The 20,082-nt window shown below is 38.3% G+C and overlaps 1 protein-coding gene across 1 annotated transcript; it reads left to right on the forward strand.

Annotated features, from left to right (window-relative positions):
* Nucleotides 1-14,434: 14,434 nt before the first annotated feature.
* Nucleotides 14,435-19,877, forward strand: LOC147310043 (interferon gamma-like). Its single transcript, XM_086268999.1, has 4 exons — nucleotides 14,435-14,654; nucleotides 15,914-15,982; nucleotides 18,063-18,350; nucleotides 19,177-19,877. The coding sequence occupies exons 1-4, from the start codon at nucleotides 14,535-14,537 to the stop codon at nucleotides 19,318-19,320; spliced, it is 621 nt and encodes a 206-aa protein (XP_086125125.1). The 5' UTR covers nucleotides 14,435-14,534; the 3' UTR covers nucleotides 19,321-19,877.
* The last annotated feature ends 205 nt before the right edge of the window (nucleotides 19,878-20,082 follow it).

Genomic DNA, 20,082 nt, shown 5'->3' on the forward strand with positions numbered 1-20,082 from the left:
ACGGATAAGACGAAGAAGCAAGTGGTACTCGAGATATTGGAAGAGGACAAAGACATTTTCTAAATGGAAATACATTTATGTGTTTCCTGAGACATCACGGTGTATTCTCCATCTCTGAACCAATCACACAGGGAATTTCCCCCCACCTGATGATGTCACGAAGAATCGCAGGAAGGATCAGCAGTTAAACTCTGAGCATAGTCATTCACACCTTCCTACCTGCACACTAATAACAAATACATATTTTACAAACCTCAGCTTACTCGGTCACAGATTTTCACACCTACAAGGAGGAAAATCTGCGGAGTCAAAGTAAATGAGAGTTAGTTCACAGGTTAATTAAAACATTCATTAATTAAAGACTGAAAGTGACCAACTATGCAAGCCCAAGTCATGTTACCAGCTTTGTTATATTACTGTCTTTGTGAGAACTGTCACGCAAACACAACCACAACACAAAGGTCATGACGTTACAGACAGATATTTCATAATAATACAATAACACACATCTCATATCACCTTGGCTTGTTTCACAACTTACATCAGAAGGTGTGAAAGGTCTTTCGTTCAAAGACATTCATGTTCCTGAACACAAAGTTCCCCATTTTTTTTCTTTACCTCAGCGTGATCTCACATTTACTGACTTGTGTCCATGTATGAAAAATTTATATTTTCCACTTTCAGACGGTTTCACATGTTGAGACTGAAGGGACGGGCAGTGACGTCATTTCCATGTAATTTCACATTTCACACAAGAGATGTTAGTTGGAAAATATTTCATCACTGGAATTCAGAATGTTTTTCTTTATTTTTATTTTTTTTATCTAAACCTTGTTACTCTAGGTTTAGATTTAAAAAAGTCATGGCTCAAAAGAGCTAAAATACAACTGTTGCTATTTTTTAAACTTCTTTTTGGTTGCCAGGTTGATGACAAATTATATACTTCAGTTATGAAATGTACTTCCTGTTGACTTAATTAAGAGACTGATAGGTACCCTGACAATCACAAGGCACTAGAATGGAATTGACCTCTAACTTTTTGTTTTTAAACTCAGATAAAAGTGAGGTTATTGTACTCATCCTAAAAGTCTTAGAAATGGGGTATCTGACCAAATGCTTACCCTGAATGGCATCACCTTGGCCTCCAGTAACACTGTAAGGAACCTTGGAGTCATTTCTGACCACATATTAAACAAATATGTAGGACTGCTTTCTTCAATTTGCATCTTGTCTCAGAGGGACACTGACAAACCAGTTCATGCATTTATCATTTCTAGGCTGACTACTGTAATTCTCTATTATCAGGATGTCCTAAAAACTCCCCGAAAAGCCTTCAGTTAATCCAAAATATTGCAGCAAGAGTACTGACAGGGACCAGAAAAAGAGAGCATATTTCTCCTATATTGGCTTCCTTCACTAGCTCCCTGTTAAATCCGGAATCAGATTTAAGACCTTGTAAGACTGCAGGCCTACTTGTTGTTCCTGGAGTATTTAAAAGTAGAATGACAGGCAGAGCCTTCAGTTTTCAGGCCCCTCTTCTGTGGAACCAGTTTCCAGTTTGGATTTGGGAGACAGACACTCTCTCTACTTTTAAGATTAGGCTTAAAACTTTCTTTTTTGCATATAGTTACAGCTGGATCAGGTGAGTCATTGAGTGTTTCTTCTTCACTCACCCTTTTTCACTCACTGAAAGCTCGTCCACAGAAGGACTGGTAGCTCCCCTTACGATAAGGGTTCAGATCGCGCGAACAGGTGTGAAATGTGTGTGTTTAGTTAGTTAGTTTGTTTGCTTGTTTTAATCAATTTTAAATCATACTTTTTATTTGTTTTTGTTTCTAATGTCTCTGTAAAACACTTTGAATCACCTTGTTGTTGAATTGTGCTATACAAATAAATTTGCCTTGCCTTGCCACTGTGTGTTTATACACCTCTCTGCACTGAATCATTAGTCATTATTAATTTCTAGCTCTCTTCCACAAATTTTCTTTGTCTTGTCCCACCCTCACCCATAAATGTTCATATCCGCCCCTCCCTGAGCCTGGTTCTTCCTGTCTGTTAAAAAAAGAGTTTTTCCTTCCCAGTGTTGCCAAGTGTGGGGCAACACTGATGTGGGGTCATATACTTGTTGGGGTTTCTTTCTAATACTGTAGGGTCTTTATATGACAATATAAAACACCTTGAGGTGACAGTTGTTGTGATTTGGTGCTATATAAATGAAATTGAATTGAACTGATCCGATTCCTTTGGTTGCTAGCAAGTTGCTTACTTAACATTCTTATAATTTTATTGAGTTTGTTCTTAACTGCAAATAAAAACACTGGATATAAAGCAGAAGAAAGTTAGGACACTAACAAAAATAAATGATAAAAAGAAGACGAAGCAAGCATCTATTCAATTCAGACAGCCACAGCTTCAACATGAAGTCATAATGACACTTTCGTTCTCATTAGCTGATCTCAGTGCAGTCAGCACTTGCAACTACATGTTTGTGTGAAATAAAAAAAAGACTTTACTTCTGTTTTCTATATGAAGTTGAAAAATTTAAGCATAACACCAGTAAGGAACTTTCATTCATCTTTTGCCAGCCCTGTGGTTTATGATTGTGTGGGTTATTGCATGAAGTAATAGTGTGTAACCCACGGCATTCCCCCCACTCCACCCCAAATTTAACCCCACATTAATGAAATACGTAGAAACTTTTGGGTGTCCACACGATATTTCAAATAAATGACTGAAGGTGTGAAAACAGCATCTGTGGGCCTAAACCCACAAAAGGAATATATATTCACAGTACACTCGCTCTTCCTTCTGGACTGAGGTGCCACCAGTTTTGGCATTGTCGTGTCCTGTGTGATGCGTGAAGGGGTTACCCCTAAACCCAACCTAAGAGATGGGACTTTTCTTACAAGAGAAAATGTGATGATGACTGAAGAAAAAAAGGTCCAGGTTTCTCCAGAGTTTAGAAACTCTGAATCATCGTGTGTCAGATGAATGTGGACAGAGACAGGCTTGGAAGATTCAGCCTGTGTTCGCACCTTTTGAGTCAGTGGGCAGTCCTGTCCTGAGCTGCAGACCACCCTGCACATAACCTTTCACACACAAATATAAAAAAAAAAAACGCTTTCTCCATGAAGTAAAAGTAAGATTCACACGTGGTCCTGACCACTCATACTAGCCTGAAAAAAAGCTTCTTTATTTAGGGGAAAATCACAAACTGTATATGAAAGATGGATGTCGCAATCACAATCATTAAAACCACACAGTTTTGTGGACTACTGTTTTGACTCTTTGGGTTTGCATTTCATCCATGTCCTGTCTTTTTTCTTTTCTTATGAAGACACACGTGACCATATTTGGAAGAGAGTGTCGCCCATGCACATGCAGCTAATGCTGCATTTAGCTAGCCAGCTTGATTATGTGGGTGGCTGTAGCTCAGGTGGCAGAGCAGGTCAGCCACTAATCAGAAGGTCGGTGGTTCGATCCCAGGCTGCACCCTGGCTGCATGCCAAATATCCTTGGGCAAGATACTAACCCCGTGTTTGCCTACTGGTGGTGGTCAGAGGGCCCAGTGGCGCCTGTGTCTAGCAGCCTCGCCTCTGTCAGTGCGCGTGTGTGTGTGAATGGGTAGATGACTGAATGTAGTGTAAAGCGCTTTGGGGTCCTATGGACTAGAAAAGCGCTATACAAATGCAGGCCATTTGATTAATAAGATTTATTTTTAATTTGCTTTGTTAATAAATGAGGAGCTGAAAACAGCAGAAAACTAAATTTAATTAACTGAAACGTCGCTTCTTTAGAACATCTTTAAGTAAAACTAAACTTTGAGCAAAACACAGCAGCATCCACTCAAAGTGTCATAATCCCTAAAAATACACTGGATAAACTTTCTTTTTATTTTTTAACAGCCCTCTGTATCTTTAGCACCATTATTACATCCATACAATATTGATTGTAAATAAGGTTAGCACGTTGTTAAAGCAGGCCATACAAAAGGCGTCATACATTTTGTAAATGCTGAGTTTTAAAATAAATATCTCCTTGCATAACTTTTAATAAAACAATTATTAGATTTAGAGATCAAAAATATGTCTTATAGTTTGAGTGCTTAAGTTGGTTATTTTGACATGGGGGTCAATGACACTGCAGTTCCTTTAATGTCCACTTAAGACTGGCTACAAAAGTGACTCTATTTCCACAGATTTCCATGTTAAAATGGAATTGAACTTTCAATTCAACTCTATTTATATAGCGCCAAATTACATCAGCAGTTTGGAAGGCTTTGTTTTTGTAAAGTTTCAATAGGCTCAAGGCGCTTTATATTATAAAGCAGGGGAGATTCTAGGATCAGAGCTTTGGGGGTGCTGAGCACCCAGAGAGCTGCTCAGCCAGGCAAGATAAACTTTACTCGTCACGACGAGACTTCTTCCCTGGCTCTGTCAGTCCCTGCATCCTTAAATGTCTCCAGTTGTCCCAAGTTCTCTCTGACTGTCTCCTTGGTGCATTTAAACCCCTGTTCCTCCCTGTCCTCATCGTCTGTTGTCTTCATCTCCGTTATGTCATCATAATTTTACCATCTCTATGCAAGTCTGCAAATTTCTTTATTAAATCATAAGATTCTTAAATTCATCAAAAAACATATCCTAACTTTAACTACTTTACTGGGGGGAAATGATGAATGATGATCATAGTGAGTAAGAAGTAAACTGAGTGCATTTTTTGGACAGGGATTCACTTTTAATGTGTATGTATAATACGATACAGATATATGAAAATAGACTCCAAAAATAGAGTACTTGAAATGTACAAATGTACAAAATATTGAGAAGAAAATGTATACTTTTGTTGTCAAAATGTTACGTCTCAACCAAGTACTGTATGCTTTTTATATTTTTAGTAGTGTGTCACACAAACAACATATATTGTCAAAAATGAGTAAGAAATCTTTGGGGGTGCTTTGATTCATTTTGGGGGTGCTTCAGCACCCCCAAAAATGGGCTAAAATCGCCCCTGTTATAAAGTAAGACCCTATAGTAACACAAAGAAAACAGAGAAAACCCCAACACTCATATTACCCCATATGAGGAAGGAAAAACTCCATTTTAATAGGAAGAAAACTCCAAACAAATAACCACAAAACCCAGTGAACTGAATCTATGCTGTAAAGAAGAGTGGGCCAACACATCAATGTAAGAAACTGATTAAATCACACAGGAAATCATCACTTTGGTGTATTGCTGCTAAAAATTATTTTGCAAGCTACTAAACCACTGGGAGTACTAAGGACTATATGCACAGATTTTATATTTATTTAAAATATTAACTATACAAAGCTGGATGTGACATTTTCAAGTTTTATGATAAATAATTACAATATTGGGGTCAATAACACAAGTTTTATGGCTTTTTATTGAAAATGTTTTACTGGATCAGAAAAACCTAAAACTTTACAATAAGTTTTAACTTTAAAGCCCAAAGCTTTCAAAATGTAAGACATTTCCTGGAAAATTCAGTTGAATTTCAATAGAAATTCACCATTGACAATCATTTAAATGCAGACTGATGCTTGATAAGAATCTGTCATGACTTCTTTAAAACTGAGACAAACTTCTAACTGTGAAACCCCAGACCTTGTTCTTGTCTACGCACGAGGCTAGGGGATACCCACATCATATCACACCTGAATGCAATCACTAAAGCGTACCTGTCTGCTTTCCTGTTTGTCTTTCCTGTTTCCTGCATTTCTTTGTCTCCCTCCTGCAGACCTCGGGGCCTCATCTGAACTCAGCCTCACTTATGGCAGTCGCTTTAGATCAGGACAAAGGTTGCTTCTTACTCGCTTTAGCTCTTCCTGTGTTAACAAAGGTGGCAGAAGTTGCAGAAATTTGCAGACTTTCAGGACCTTCACCACTTGCATTGGTTGTATTTCATGCACCATGTTTAGCTATAAATTCTGTGCTGTATAATTTACACAGAATTTCCTGTTGGGAAAACTGCTCTGAGATTACATTAAACTGGATTGCAAAAAAGGTCTTGTTGTAAGTTGTATTTTTTTCCTATAAGTAGAATAGATGATAAAAGGTGGTATTCAGAATACAGTTACTTTGTTGAAATAAAGGGATTACACGGCGGTCTTTTCCTGATTCATATGTTAGGCTATGCCCTCTCTATTTTTGGAAACCCAAACAAAACACACATTAAGAGGCTGTAATGCCTGTGTCTAAATCTCGCGTCTCATAATAAAGTGAAGAAATATTTTTTAAAATGATTTAATATGAAGGGAATAGGTAGAGTGTTACAGGCATAGACCTAAAGAATGTAGCCTCATAGGCAGTGTAGTCCGTGCTGCAGGGAGAGTGGACTGCTATACCCGTTATGTGTCTGTGAGGGAGAGGAGGGAGAAAAAGGGTAGTGGAAAAGTACGAGTTGTCACCGACCAGAAGCGGGAGCTGGAAGCATGTAAATATAATAATAACCACTGCAGTCAAAAAGAGTGCCTGACGAGCCCAGTTGTAAGTAAACCGTTAAGACTCGACTAAACTGTGTTCGTGTTTTCCTCTGAAACAATAAGCTCCGTTGGAGCAGCCTGTCAACGCCTCTCTCTGTCTCTCACTAGCAAAGTTGACCCAGACAACAAGTAAAGCAAGTTTTCAGCTACGAGCCCAACATGAACCCGATGTATTAGCCAGAGGTCCCTTTACTACGGTTCGGAGCCGCGACCCTGTTTTATATACGCACGGAATAGTTTTCTATATGAGATCGCTGCAAAAAGTGCAGCCTTACCCAATGTCCACCCTACTGTTACTCATTTTATATTAACGTTTAAAAATCTAGTTGCTCTTGGTATGGCGAGTATCCTTCAGTACTAGTTCAATTCAATTCAATTCAATTCAATTCAATTCAATTCAATTTTATTTATATAGCGCCAAATCACAACATAAGTCGCCTCAAGGCGCTTCATAGATACAGAGAAAAACCCAACAATCATATGACCCCCTATGAGCAAGCACTTTGGCAACAGTGGGAAGGAAAAACTCCCTTTTAACAGGAGGAAACCTCCGGCAGATCCAGGCTCAGGGAGGGGCGGCCATCTGCTGCGACCGGTTGGGGTGAGAGAAGGAAGACAGGATAAAAGACATGCTGTGGAAGAGAGACAGAGGTTAATAACAGATATGATTCAATGCAGAGAGGTCTGTTAATACATAGTGAGCGAGAAAGGTGACTGGAAAGGAAAAATCAATGCATCATGGGAATCCCCCGGCAGCCTATGTCTATTGCAGCATAACTAAGGGAGGATTCAGGGTCACCTGGTCCAGCCCTAACTATATGCTTTAGCAAAAAGGAAAGTTTTAAGCCTAATCTTGAAAGTAGAAATAGTGTCTGTCTCCTGAATCCAAGTAATACTAGTAATAAATCACACAGCAATAGTACATTCATGTAGTTGTAAAAAAGCATGATAATATATTAAGTAATCCAGAGTATTCAGAATACGCTACTCTCATTGAGTAATGTAACGGAATACGTTACAAAATACATTTTGGGGCATGTATTCTGTAATCTGTAGTGGAATACATTTTAAAAGTAACCTTCCCAACATTGATTGTAAGGCTTCAAATGACAGCTTCAGAAACCAGTGAGTGATTTTAAATCCAGGCTATGAGTAAAACCCACCTCTGTGTATCTGTCTTATCACAGGTAAGAATGCAGAATAATCATCTTTGAAATCATTTCCATATCATCTTTTTTTTTTCTAACTCATCATCTGTGGCCATTTCTGCTGAAACCTCTGCTTTAGGTTGCATTTTTCTTCCATGGCAGCCAAACACATTACAGGTGCCTAGGGAAAGTCCTGCAGGTTAAACTGGGCTAAAGAAACATCGGAAAAGGGTTTGCTGTCATAGCAACACTGGGGAGTACAATAAAACTCTATTTTTTGTTGTTTTTGTCTTTGCATGAGTGTTATACTAGTTGGTGCAATACAGACATTAAGGAATTTTAGATGCTGAGCTATAGAGAGATCATCATAATAACAAGAATAAACATAATTTTGCAAACTGAGCAGTCTTTTTTAACTAATGGAACAGCAGAATGCATTTTTTCTACGAAGACCTCTTTCCTCACTTACAGTAAATCTTTTTCCCTAAAGGTCAGACCCTTCTGTGGTCACACGTTATTTTTGTTGGTTTCACTTGATATAAATTTCAACAGGGTTTTTTCCACACACTGCATGCTGCACTAATATTTTCAGTGTTGCTACTACCAAAGAATAAATATATTTGCATGAACGGGCGTGGAGCTAACAAGAAAACCCTTACATCACGTCTGTTTCCTTTAAACTGAATGGGGAACTGCTCGCTATTCTGATTACTCAATCGAGGCCTTCACACCTAGAATGGCATAGTTTCCTGTCATCATCTTACCTGACATTCTCTTTACTGTCCATTGCTCTGTATAATAAAATACAATGCTTCAGCTTTTTACAGATTTTTGAGTTTATAAGCAATCAAGGCCTGATATGCAGCTGCAATATGAAAACATAGCATCACATTAGCTTGTACAGACATTTTCAACAATAGTAGCCTTTCTAAGTTTTTCAATGAATCTTCAGACTCAAACTTATCTTAACAGAGGTGATTATTCCTGATTATTCCTAAAAATTTTTAAAAAAAAATCCCACAGCTTTCATGATATCTACGAGCTAATTCTCCTTTCGGATGTAACCAGGAAGGGTCCAGCTTGGAATAATGAATTTATTTATTTCAAATTGAGATTTTAATACTTACATTATTTTCAGCTTTCTAAGTCTTTATCTGCTTTTTCTTTGCAAACAAACGGTGAATTCTTGGAAGTCTTTAGGAAATTCCAAGGCTTCATTGTCTTAAAATTAAAAATGGAGGTTTGAGTAGTGAACAATCTTTTGCTTTTGGGAGATCAGCATGCTCACATGGTTGCCAATTCTATTGCATTTCACTTATATTTGAAATCCTATTAATCATAATTGTCTGTCTATAATTTTTGAGTAAAACCTTTAACCCTGTGAAGACTGAGTCATTATCAGAGCTGTGTAGCCCAAAACAACTTTATTGGAAAAACACAGAGAGTTTTTGATGCATTTCTGTAAGAACTATTTTTGTAACCTTACATATTCTCATCCACATTAGGGTTGTGGTCATCATGGAGAATGACTTAAACTGCAGTTATACCATAAATTATCATGTCTGTAATCTCTTTGTCGTCTATGAGCTGGGTTGCAGTGTAATTGGGGGCTTGCCCAGGATAGTTTTTACTTTGAATTGCAGTTTTGTATATTTGGGAAAAATTAAGTGAAATTAAAATTTGCAGTGTGATTTAACAGTCTCTCTTAGTTGCTTGAGTGTCCCAGTTGCCAAGTTCTTTTTCTTCTACTCTTTATTTACTGTTACTGTTTACCCATTATGTTTAGCTAATATTTCTATTTCGTTTGCTTGCCAACTGATTTTCACACACTCAGAGCTGCAATACATAGTGTCATGTGACTCAGGTAGCTGTGTATTTTCATTTAGTCTACTATTCACATGTGCAATGCTATTGAGTGGTTAATTATCTTCCTTATCGTGTAATTTTAACTGGTATAAACTGCTGCATCTGACAGAACGTAGGCTACTCTGGGTCTTAACAGCATGCAGATGTTTCAAAATACAAGTCAGGTGATATTTTATATCTTGTGTACATGAGGGTTTGCTTTGTGGTTTGGAATCTCTCACCTTATGATAGTTCACTGGCCACAGGAAATCCTATACTAATCCTATAAAAATGTAGGGAATCCAACTAGGCAGATTCAATGCATACTTATTACTGCTTTGAAAGTGCATGTGTAAACATTCAGATGTTTAAACATGTAAATATCAAAACATGTAACCAACAAATGGGTACATAACTAGCTCTATACCCCTCATAAACACCTCTGTGTGCATCAAATGGCATATAAGTCTACTTCTACACTTTACACTTGTTTTTGTCAACAAATCCAATAAAAGGAACAAAAATAAGTAAGTAACATCTATAAATAGTTTCTCAAATAAAGCTACAAAAAATAATTAAAAAAATTAAAAGCCCCCCTTATACAGAATATTCATGTTATATGGTCCTTAACCATAAATAAACTAGCATATTAGTCTGAATACAACATCACCCAGAAAATAGATCAAATATCATTAATGAAACTATAATGGTTGTTTGACAGATATCCTCGCTTCTGCAGTAAGGACATCTAAGATCTAATTTGGCCTCCAGTAACACTGTGAGGAACCTTGGAGTAATTTTTGACCAGGTTATGTCCTTCAATGCACATATTAAACAAATAGGACTGCTTTTTTCCATTTTCAGGATATTTCTAAAATTAGAAATATCCTGACTTAGAGTGACATTGAAAAACTAGTTCATGTATTTATTACTTCTAGGCCAAACTACTGTAATTCATTGTTATCAGGATGTCCTAAAACTCCCCCAAAAGCCTTCAGTTAATCCAAAATGCTGCAGCAAGAGTGCTGACAGGGACTAGAAAGAGACAGTATATTTCTTCTGTTTTGGCTTCACTTCATTGGCTTCCTGTTAAATCCAGAATTGAATTCAAAATCGTGCTCCTCAAATACAAGGTCTTAAATAATCAGGCCCCAGCTTATCTTAATGACCTTGTAGCACAATATCACCCTATTAGAGCACTTTGCTCTCGCACTGCAGGCCTACTTGTTGTTCCTAGAGTATTTAAAAGTAGAATGGGACCCAAAGTCTTCAGTTTTCAGGCCCCTCTTCTGTGGAACCAACTTCCAGTTTGGATTCAGGAGACAGAAACTATCTCTACTTTTAAGATTAGGCTTAAAACTTTCCTTTTTGCTAAAGCATATAGTTAGGGCTGGATCAGGTGACCCTGAATCCTCCCTGAATCCTGCAATTTTCATTTTCAGTTCATAGATTGAAAAGATTTCCTGATATTCTGAACATTTCCTATCCCATCAAAAAAATAAATAAAAATCCCAGCACTTTTTAACTTAATTTCCAGAAAAAATACACTCTTAAAGTACTGTGCAAAAGGCTTAAGCCACTCATTACGTCTTTACATTTAGCTTCAAAGAGGCCAGCTTTATTGTAGTTTTGGTCTTGAGCAATAGTTTGAGAACTGTCAAGAAGATCTTTTAACATTTGTCTTTGATATTGGCTGTCCTTATAGCTGACTTTTGTCAGAGGAAATTTCTTGTTTGTTAAGCCACTTCACACTGACCCATGAATCATTCGAGCCTAAAAAAGATTCCTAACTCTGAAAGAACCAGTATTGTGTCTTAACATGCAGTATATCTCAGAAAAGTGAGTACACCCCTCAAATTTTTGTAAATATTTTAATATATCTTTTCATGGGACAACAATGAAGATATGACGCTTTGATACAATGTAAAGTAGTCAGTGTACAGCTTGAATAACAGTGTAAATTTGCTGTCACCTCAAAATAACTCAACACTCAGCCATTAAAGCCTAAACTGCAGGCAACAAAAGTGAGTACAAATTGATAATGTCTAAATTGTGCCCAATTAGCCATTTTCCATTCTGGTGTCATCTGACTTGTTAGTGTTACAAGGTCTCAGGTGCAAATGTGGAGAAAAAGTATTGAATTTGGTGTAATTTCTGCTACTGTAACAGAAATTTGTTATTTTGTTAATTTATTTATTTCAAACATGTAAACAATATGCAGGCACATTTAGAAAATAAGAGAGAAAAAAATACTACACAAGTCAATACATTTCAATATTGCTATCGTTTTGATTCATTTACATGTTGAACGGGACAAAGGAACAGACAAAGGAAGTGGTCGTAGGCTTACTAAGCTAGCTACAGCAGGTGAACACTATCTGCAAGTCATGTCCTTAAGACTGACCCTTTAGTTAATTCATTTAATGTTCACTGAAATCTCATCATAATGGTCTTGGCGAAAGGGGCGCTGTCAAGAAGCCATTTGTAAAGAAAGGAAACAGGGAAAAAGGCCTAGGAATGGCAAATTAGACTAAGCAGTGGACTGAAAGTCAGTGGAATAGTTCAGGGTGAAGAATAAAGGTTTAATACTAAATACTGACTTTGAATCACATTAGAATTCCACTCATTTTTTGCCTTATGTTCTGTATTTCCATGTATGCTTGGACATCTTTCAGTAGCACCACAGTAAATGTCATGCACATCCACAATTAAAAGTTAAAAAGAAACTAAATAGAAAATATTTGCTATGAAAAACAATGAGTGCTGTTTAAATGATAGAGGGATCCAAGTTTTTACAACTTATTGCAGGATGATGATATTTGAGTTCATGCAGGCTTTATTTGTGCCTCAGCAGGCCTCCGTAGCAATACACACCCTCAAAAGTTTTAGAGTTTCCAATAAAACCCGAGATACAACCAATCCAGAAGCAACTTCAATCTGTGCAATGCGTCGCTTTGGTTTCTGTCCTGAAGAACCAGTTTCATTGAAACGATGTGCAAAAACGGGAAACGGGCTTTGAGGTGCGTGTTCGGCAGATGTGTCACAGAGGTGTTACCCAGTCAGCAACAACAGGCACATATATTCCACCATAATACAAAGGCCATGCACGCAATGGATCAACTTTCAACTGTTGTGAATCCCAACACATGCATTACCAGGACTGTTGTTTCTGTCAGTGCCATCACTGATGACGACCCTAACCCTGACTCTGATCCCACAGTCTATCCTCTCACTTTCATTAGTAACTTTAACCCAGAACTTTAGATGGAGGAGAATAAATTAGAAGTATAATAGACCCTAAAATTTGATTAAACATGTTAAAATAAAAAGAAACCATAAAACAGAATAAAATAAAGGCTAAGAGAAGATAACTGCATGATGACACGAGCTAGCCAGTGTCTTAACTTTGAAACACTGAAATCATCCACCCAGTAGTTGGAGCTTCCCCTGCTCTAACCCTCTCAGGCTCAAAGTAAACTTTTTGTTGCTAATGCACAACCAAGTCCTGCAGTGGTACTTCTGAGTAAAAAAAACCCTCATAAAATATGTATGTGGGGTAATCAGGTTGTTAGTTTTTAACTGTTGCAAATCTGCAACGCCTGCCTGGAGAGGGTTAATAATCTGGGAACTTAGTACAAAGTGAGAAAATAAATTAACTCTGACTGTTATGAGTTAAAAAAAAAAAAGTAATTTAAAAAAGAAAAATCAAGTAAAAGAAAACACTCCGATTTGGGAGGAATTTGTAACCAATGATGACGTGGACCTCATGGGGCTGGAAGCCATTTGAAGTGATTATTAAAACAAGGAATGTTCAGTGGAACTCCAAATGGGGCAATGTGCAAATGAAATCCACAGCAAGCATGCTATTTCCTCCTGTCTGATTTTTTTTTGTGTGGAGATATTTTAATCTTGTAAAATCTACCCAGTCACCAGCTGCCTAACCCAACCCTACCATGGAGGATGAGGGGTCGGTATTATCTCAGCCACACTCTGAGCATCCCAGCATATGTTTCCTTGCAGATCAGGACTCATTCAGCTTTTGACCTTACATTTAACTGGGCTAGTGAGCATATACAAAATAAGTTAAGAGTGTTAGCTCCAAACAGTTTATCAGGTCAGATGAATATTACGGAAGAACAACCCTTGTCCTAAATATAAACCACTTAGAACGATTACTTTCTTTGGGCCCTGACTGCCAAGATTTGAAGAAAAGTTTTAAAAAAAAGTCTGACTCCTCAAATGTGATGACCTCACAGTGCTTTTATTAGATCAAACTATGAATCTGTACCCAACACTAATAGATCGATAGATAGGTTTATCAGCACGACGTGGCACATGTATGGCCCACGATCAGAAACCGTCAGAGGTGGCTGTGAAATCCCAGATGCAGTGGATTCAATGGAGGTGTAATGATTTCCGTGACGGAATCGCTGGATCTAATGGTTTCTGACGCAGGGTGCCACCTCACTCTTTCACGCAGCGTGCTTTCCAGTCATTGCTCCTCGAACCTCAGTGCACGCTTTGAGAGATTAATGCAATTATGAGAGGTCTCATGCAAACTATTAGACCCCTTTGCAACTTCAAGTCTGACCAGCAAAAGCACAAATTTTAATAAAACAGCTGGGAGACGCAAAATTCTGCAGTGAGCAGATGATTTGGGTATGATATGCATGAGTGGGAAGCCGACCCCTCACCCTCTTCTATGAAGTTGTTGATTTAAAGGAAACTCAAAACCACAATTTCACACCTAGATCATCGCATCACTCTCTCTCTCTCTGTCTGAGTGCATGTCTATGTCACTCTGCCACTTTGCCTCTCTCTCTCTCGCAGAGTTATAAATAAAAGCTTTCATGACAAGTCAAACAGTTCGCACCAACTTCAGGGTAAGAGAGACACTGTCAGTCAGATCATCAGTCACTCAGTCAGGGAGGACACTGCTCAGCCAGAATCCGTTCTCAAATTGAAAACACTCGGCCCGGATTGGGAATCAAACCGAAGACTCAACTACACTCAGGGGTAATACAAACAGAGACAGGATGGCTACCACAGTGAGGGCAGCAGTCTGTCTGTGCCTCTGGCTTTTTGCCTGTCAGGTCAGAGGATCCCACATCCCAGCAGAGATGAACAGGACCATCCAGAGCCTCTTGCAGCACTATGTAAGTATTCACTGCACTTCAACTGCTACTTAGTACTTGAGTAATACTAGACTGTGCAGCTCTACAGACTTTCTGTTTCCTCCTGTTTGTCACAGTGATGCTCTTACCACAAACACATACACACATGCGCAAAGATGTCTTTTTAAATTTCCACTTAAGTGTGTGGTTAAAGGACCATTTTAACCCACGAGACGCTAAATACTACACACCCGGCCTGGAGCATCTCACATACGAAACTTTATGTGAATGATATCATGTTTCATGTGGTGATGCAGAGGCGAGCAGGGACACTTCCTGGAATGGTGGATTCAAGGATGAGACAGAGTCACATCACAGATGTGGGAGTGTCCTTGAATGCACCATCAAATTTTTCTGCAAAGTACGTGCTCATTGACACCCCCCCCCCCCCCCCCCAATTATCATTTCCCCTATTAGCAGCTTGTTTTTGTAATTTGTTTGGTTTTTCATTGCTAGTTGGCAGACGTTCTTAACCATCCTTTAAACTTCATGACAGACAGTCCTTGAAGGCACCAGTAATGATAGAAAGCTCTAAACACAGAAACAGCTGAACTCACGCTGTCTTTTATAACTGCTGTTGGATTATTGGCCTTCTCATGTTTATCGCTGTAAGAAAAAAAAACACTTTTAAACTGTTTTTGTCTTTTTCGGACAAATTTCTCAATTTCTTTACAGTCTCCATATTTGATATCAGACACAGTGTGGCCAACAGGCTTTAAACGCACCATTCGTACCACTTTCTAAAATTTTAATCTTCAGTTATCAGTTTCAGATCAAATTCCAATTTAATCCTGGATCTTTTAGTCCAACAATTATTATATTTCACCTTTTCCTACACTTCTCTTATTGGTCTTTAGTCGGTCCTGAATAGAGCAGCTAACCTGCTAGCAACCGGCTAGCAGGCTTCCCTTCAGTGGCTTCCAGTGAAATTCAGAATCTGTTTTAAAATGCTGTTTATTTATATATGAAGCAAAGTAAATGAGCAGTTGCCCTCTCCAGTCAGCCAATCGGGGTTTTTTTTTTTTTAACAACAGCTCGGCTGAATCATTGGTTTCTTTAAAAAACTAAAACTGAAAACCTTTTATAAGTTAGTGATTCCTTGCACCTTATTTTCTGCTCCAGTTCAAATCATGTTTGACAATGTTTGTGAGCTGGGATAAAACCCAATACCGATACCGATTATTCATTATTAATGTCAAACATGATCTGAAAATATCTTCTTTTTTTTTTGTCTTTTGCAGAAAATTTCAAGCCGGGAAAAATATGATGGGAAACCCGTATTTCCTAGTGACCAGAACAAAAAAATTGAGGTAAGATTCATGTGATTAATGGGAGCGCGTAGTTTGTCCACAAAATGTAAAATGTCCATGCAATCCAAAGAAAAGGTTTCTTGTGGCAAATGAGAGTTTTGCTCTAACTATGGCCTTACTATAGCCTCAAATGGACAGGCAGAATTTAGGAAACACACTTGTGGCTTAAGGTCCACGTGGTAAGCATCAAGGTAGCTTAGCCTAAAGCTCAGTATTAATACTGGAAACCATGCTGTATTCCATCCCTACACAAAGAAATGAGGAACTATTTCTATCCATCCACCCAGTGTCTTCAGCATCATCGTCACTAAAGTGGATTTCCAGATGGTGTAAAGATAATAAAACCACCACTTTGACTTTTGCATGTTTATGAAAGAGTGAAGACACTGATTAGTAATCAGGCATCTTTAAAGTTGTTAGCAGGTATATTTCTGAACTCTGGAAAGAGTCAGGATACTCGATGGAGGCAAACCTCCTGTTGAGCTCCTCCATCTTTGGCTAACAGGCACTGCCTGAGTCAGCAGCCAGCTGGTATTTCCAGGTTTTGTCTTTTACATTGAGTTGAGGTTTTTGTGGGGTTTTCCTTCACTTTGCTGGCTCTGCAGGATGCCACCTTTCTGCAGCTATTCTCAGTCTCCCGATCAAACTTTCACTTTTCACCAACATCACTTACAAGGCCGTTTCATGGTTGGTTTCAAGTACTGACATCAAGCCAAGAGAGCACAGACTGAGGAGCTCTGGTCGGCAGTTTTTTATGTCACTCTGTTTGAAGTTCTGTGTGGTTAGATGGCTATGAGGTTCAGGTTAAAGCTTCTGCAAATTTGGAATAAAAAGGAACATTTTTTGAGGATGTATATCTTCTAACTAATTATTAAAAGTCTAACTGATATTATTGTAAAGTAACTGTACTAAAACTGTAATTAAAGCAGTCAACAGCAACAAGAAAAAGGAAAAAATGGAGAAAATTTGAAGCAAAACAATGGAAATTTTGTTGCACTGCCTCTTGAGGAACAGTTAAAGATATTGCTAGTAAAAGAAGAAAAGTATCAGCGCCTTTCTAAAACTGAATGTTCAAGTAGATTTTCTGTGGTCACCACCTCCTATAGCCAGCAATATCTTCCAGCACTCAGAAACATTTTGACAGGTTAGTCATAACAGTTGGAAATTTAAAGTCAAGATGAGTTTCTATTATAGCTTAACACATGGTGGTATGCAGGGGGAAGGCTGTTGTATGGAGGGTGGTATTTTGCATGAACTTTATTGCAACCCACCAGGTTTTCCTATTTAGAGGTTTCTTTACCACCACACCTACCCCAGTGCTGCATTTCATATATTTTAGAGATATCTAATGACTCATCTGAGCTTTAACACCATTTGCCCCCTCTCATTCGAAGGAAACATCTTACATCTTTTAGCCTGCTTCTGTCCGGTCAGTTCATCGTGCTGTTGCCTCTGTCAGGTTTTAAAGCTCTTTAAAAACACTCTTGATGGTGCCACTGAAAGTGTTTTGTCAGGGATCCCACAGCTTTTGTTGCTTCTGACATGAAAGGTTTTTGGTTGTCACCAGAAATTACCACAGATTATTCAACAAGTGTAAGTGAATCGACCAAATTGAAAACAAACACTGGGTCAAACATTGAGCCACAAACTCTCATTTCTTACATCCAAACTAGTAGTTTCGGTCCTGTTAGCAGTGTATGGATATGACATTCAGGTTTAACAGCAGTCAGTGAGTGGTATTCCCCTTTAAGGCCTTCTATGTTAGCTTAACTGTTGTGTGGGAAACCACAGAGTTTTTTCCATTGTGCGAAAAGTTTTTAGCACCTAAGGTTGCAATGTTTGTGAAGCAACCTTTTCCTCACATCTCAGTTTTTCTTCAGGTTTATTTACTACAAATGTATTCTGCGTTGTTTCAGTTTTTTGGCTTTTGGTACCCGAGTCCAAAATGCTGAGGAATGCTGCGAAATTCAGCATTTTGGGCATTTTCAAAGCCATATTTGCACAACCAGATATATTCATATTAAACAAATATAAGCCATTTGTACTTTCATGTCATTACCTCTCTGTTTCTCGTTCTCAGACCAAGTTGATCTTCATGGGTGGTGTTTTGGAGTCGTACGAAAAGTTGCTTGGCCACATGTTGAAACAACTGCCCACTCCGAGTCCCCAGATCGCCGTGAGCAACGCGCAACCTGGCTCGGCCATCACCCCTGCGTCCAGCAGCCCCAACAACGCAGGCTTGGTAGCAGGCAGAGATGTCAGATCAGAGCTGAATTACATCCTGAAGAAGGTCCAGGAGCTAAAGAAACGCCGCTACCATGAACAGGAGAAGCTTCTGCAGGGATTGCAGACCCTCAGAGATATCAAGGTAGAGAGCATTCTGATTGCTTCTTGGCTGTGAAAGCCTTAACTTGACTTAGGACTTACGTAAACCCAACAGTGAGGTTTTTGTGAAGTCTATGTTGAGGATTGTACAGTGATTAAGAGGAGCTCACAATAAGCCTCAGGATGGGTTGAGCAGCCCATATGAATGGCTTATGTAAAGCCTGAAAAGTTAGACTTGAAAAGATTTGACCAACCTTATTGAGGGCTTATATAAGTCCTAAATTCATACTTAAGGACAAATGCTTTGGTCCTACAAATGGATGTTCAGCTTACCCTCTGAACATCCAGAGCAAGTCCCTGGCTGCCCATCTGGGATTTTGTTTTAGTGAAAAACAGGCAGATTTTGAGGATTTCAGATCATGTCTCATTCATTTTGGCAATACAGTTTTTGTGTTAAAGACTTTTGCATTTGGTTTAAAACAGACAAAAAGAGAGAACTCATGCCCTAACCTTAGATTAGTCATCAGTGACCTGCAGGATATTACGAGGTTTAATAACGCATCCACAAAGGATTTAAATAGAAACTAGGAAAAGAAAAGGCAGAGAGAAAGTTTGGGGCCTAGGTGAGACTAGAAATAAGGTTTTATTTAGGGCTTAAAATAATGTGTTTTTTGCAGGTCTTAAATTTGTGATGCTTACACCAGGGGACGATGTGCCTTAGTTATTCTAAAAGCTCACAAAGGTCTTACATTATTTAAGGGTTTTAAATGTTGATGTCATTGTGCTGAATCTTAACAAAGGTCCTCTCTGTAACCGTGTGATCGTCATCATTAATGTCAAACTTGCCTTTGTCTCTCTCTCTCCTGTAGATGAACGACCGCATCATCCAGAGCAAAGCACTTTGGCAGCTGCCACAGCTGTACGAAGAGGCGAGCTCGCTCCCCGAAATCAAGATCCAGAGGAGACGCAGACGGCGGAGGCAAACAAAGGCTAAAGATCGCACCAGAGCCTAAAAGGCGACCTAAAGGGCATAAAGAGAAATAACAGTAAAACAAGGATGCAGGATGTTTAAATTATACAAAACCAAAAGATTCTCAGACTGAAACCAGTGTGTCTAGTTGTTAGAATTTTGTATTCTATTTTCATCTATATTTATATTTAAATTAACAGTGAACCAGCAGCCTAAGCCTTATAAGATCGTAGTCTCGGAAAAATATTTTTATATAATGTTTGGTGTGTGATACTTGAAACCAGCATAAAAGTTTGATCCTGTGGAATATTTTCACTGAAGGATCCAGAGATTATACCTAATTGTTTTCAACATGGAGTTTCACCCAGTGGAAATACTTGATTTAATGTTGTTGTTTTTTCTCGGCTTTAAAAACTTCATATTATTAAAAACCCACAAAACAAAGATATGTTTAATTGTGGTTAAAGTTTATTTTTTACTGAATATTTTGTAAATTTAGGTTATTTCTTTCTTGTATTTTGTTTTAAGTTAAAAAACCCTGAATTCTTTCTGAGTGAAACTCCCTCTTGTTGCACTGAGATTGGACTGTGGTGGAGAAATGGGCGGTTCCACTGATAATTACTGATAGGTAGTTTTCCAGATTTATCACATTTTGTTGAGGAATTACATTTATGCAAAGTAAATGTGTGAAATCCCGTTTATGTGACAAATTTAACGAAGTTTTCACATAATTGTATTCTATAAGTTGATTTTTTTTGTCTCAATGGGAACCCTGACCTAGCTTCTCCACTGCAGTGCCAATGAG

Source organism: Aulonocara sp. 'chitande type north' Nkhata Bay, linkage group LG17 (genome assembly GCF_057382095.1).
Source record: "Aulonocara sp. 'chitande type north' Nkhata Bay isolate Kocher_YH1m ecotype deep benthic linkage group LG17, A_spYH_male_GT1.1, whole genome shotgun sequence".
NCBI classification, from domain to species: domain Eukaryota; kingdom Metazoa; phylum Chordata; class Actinopteri; order Cichliformes; family Cichlidae; genus Aulonocara; species Aulonocara sp. 'chitande type north' Nkhata Bay.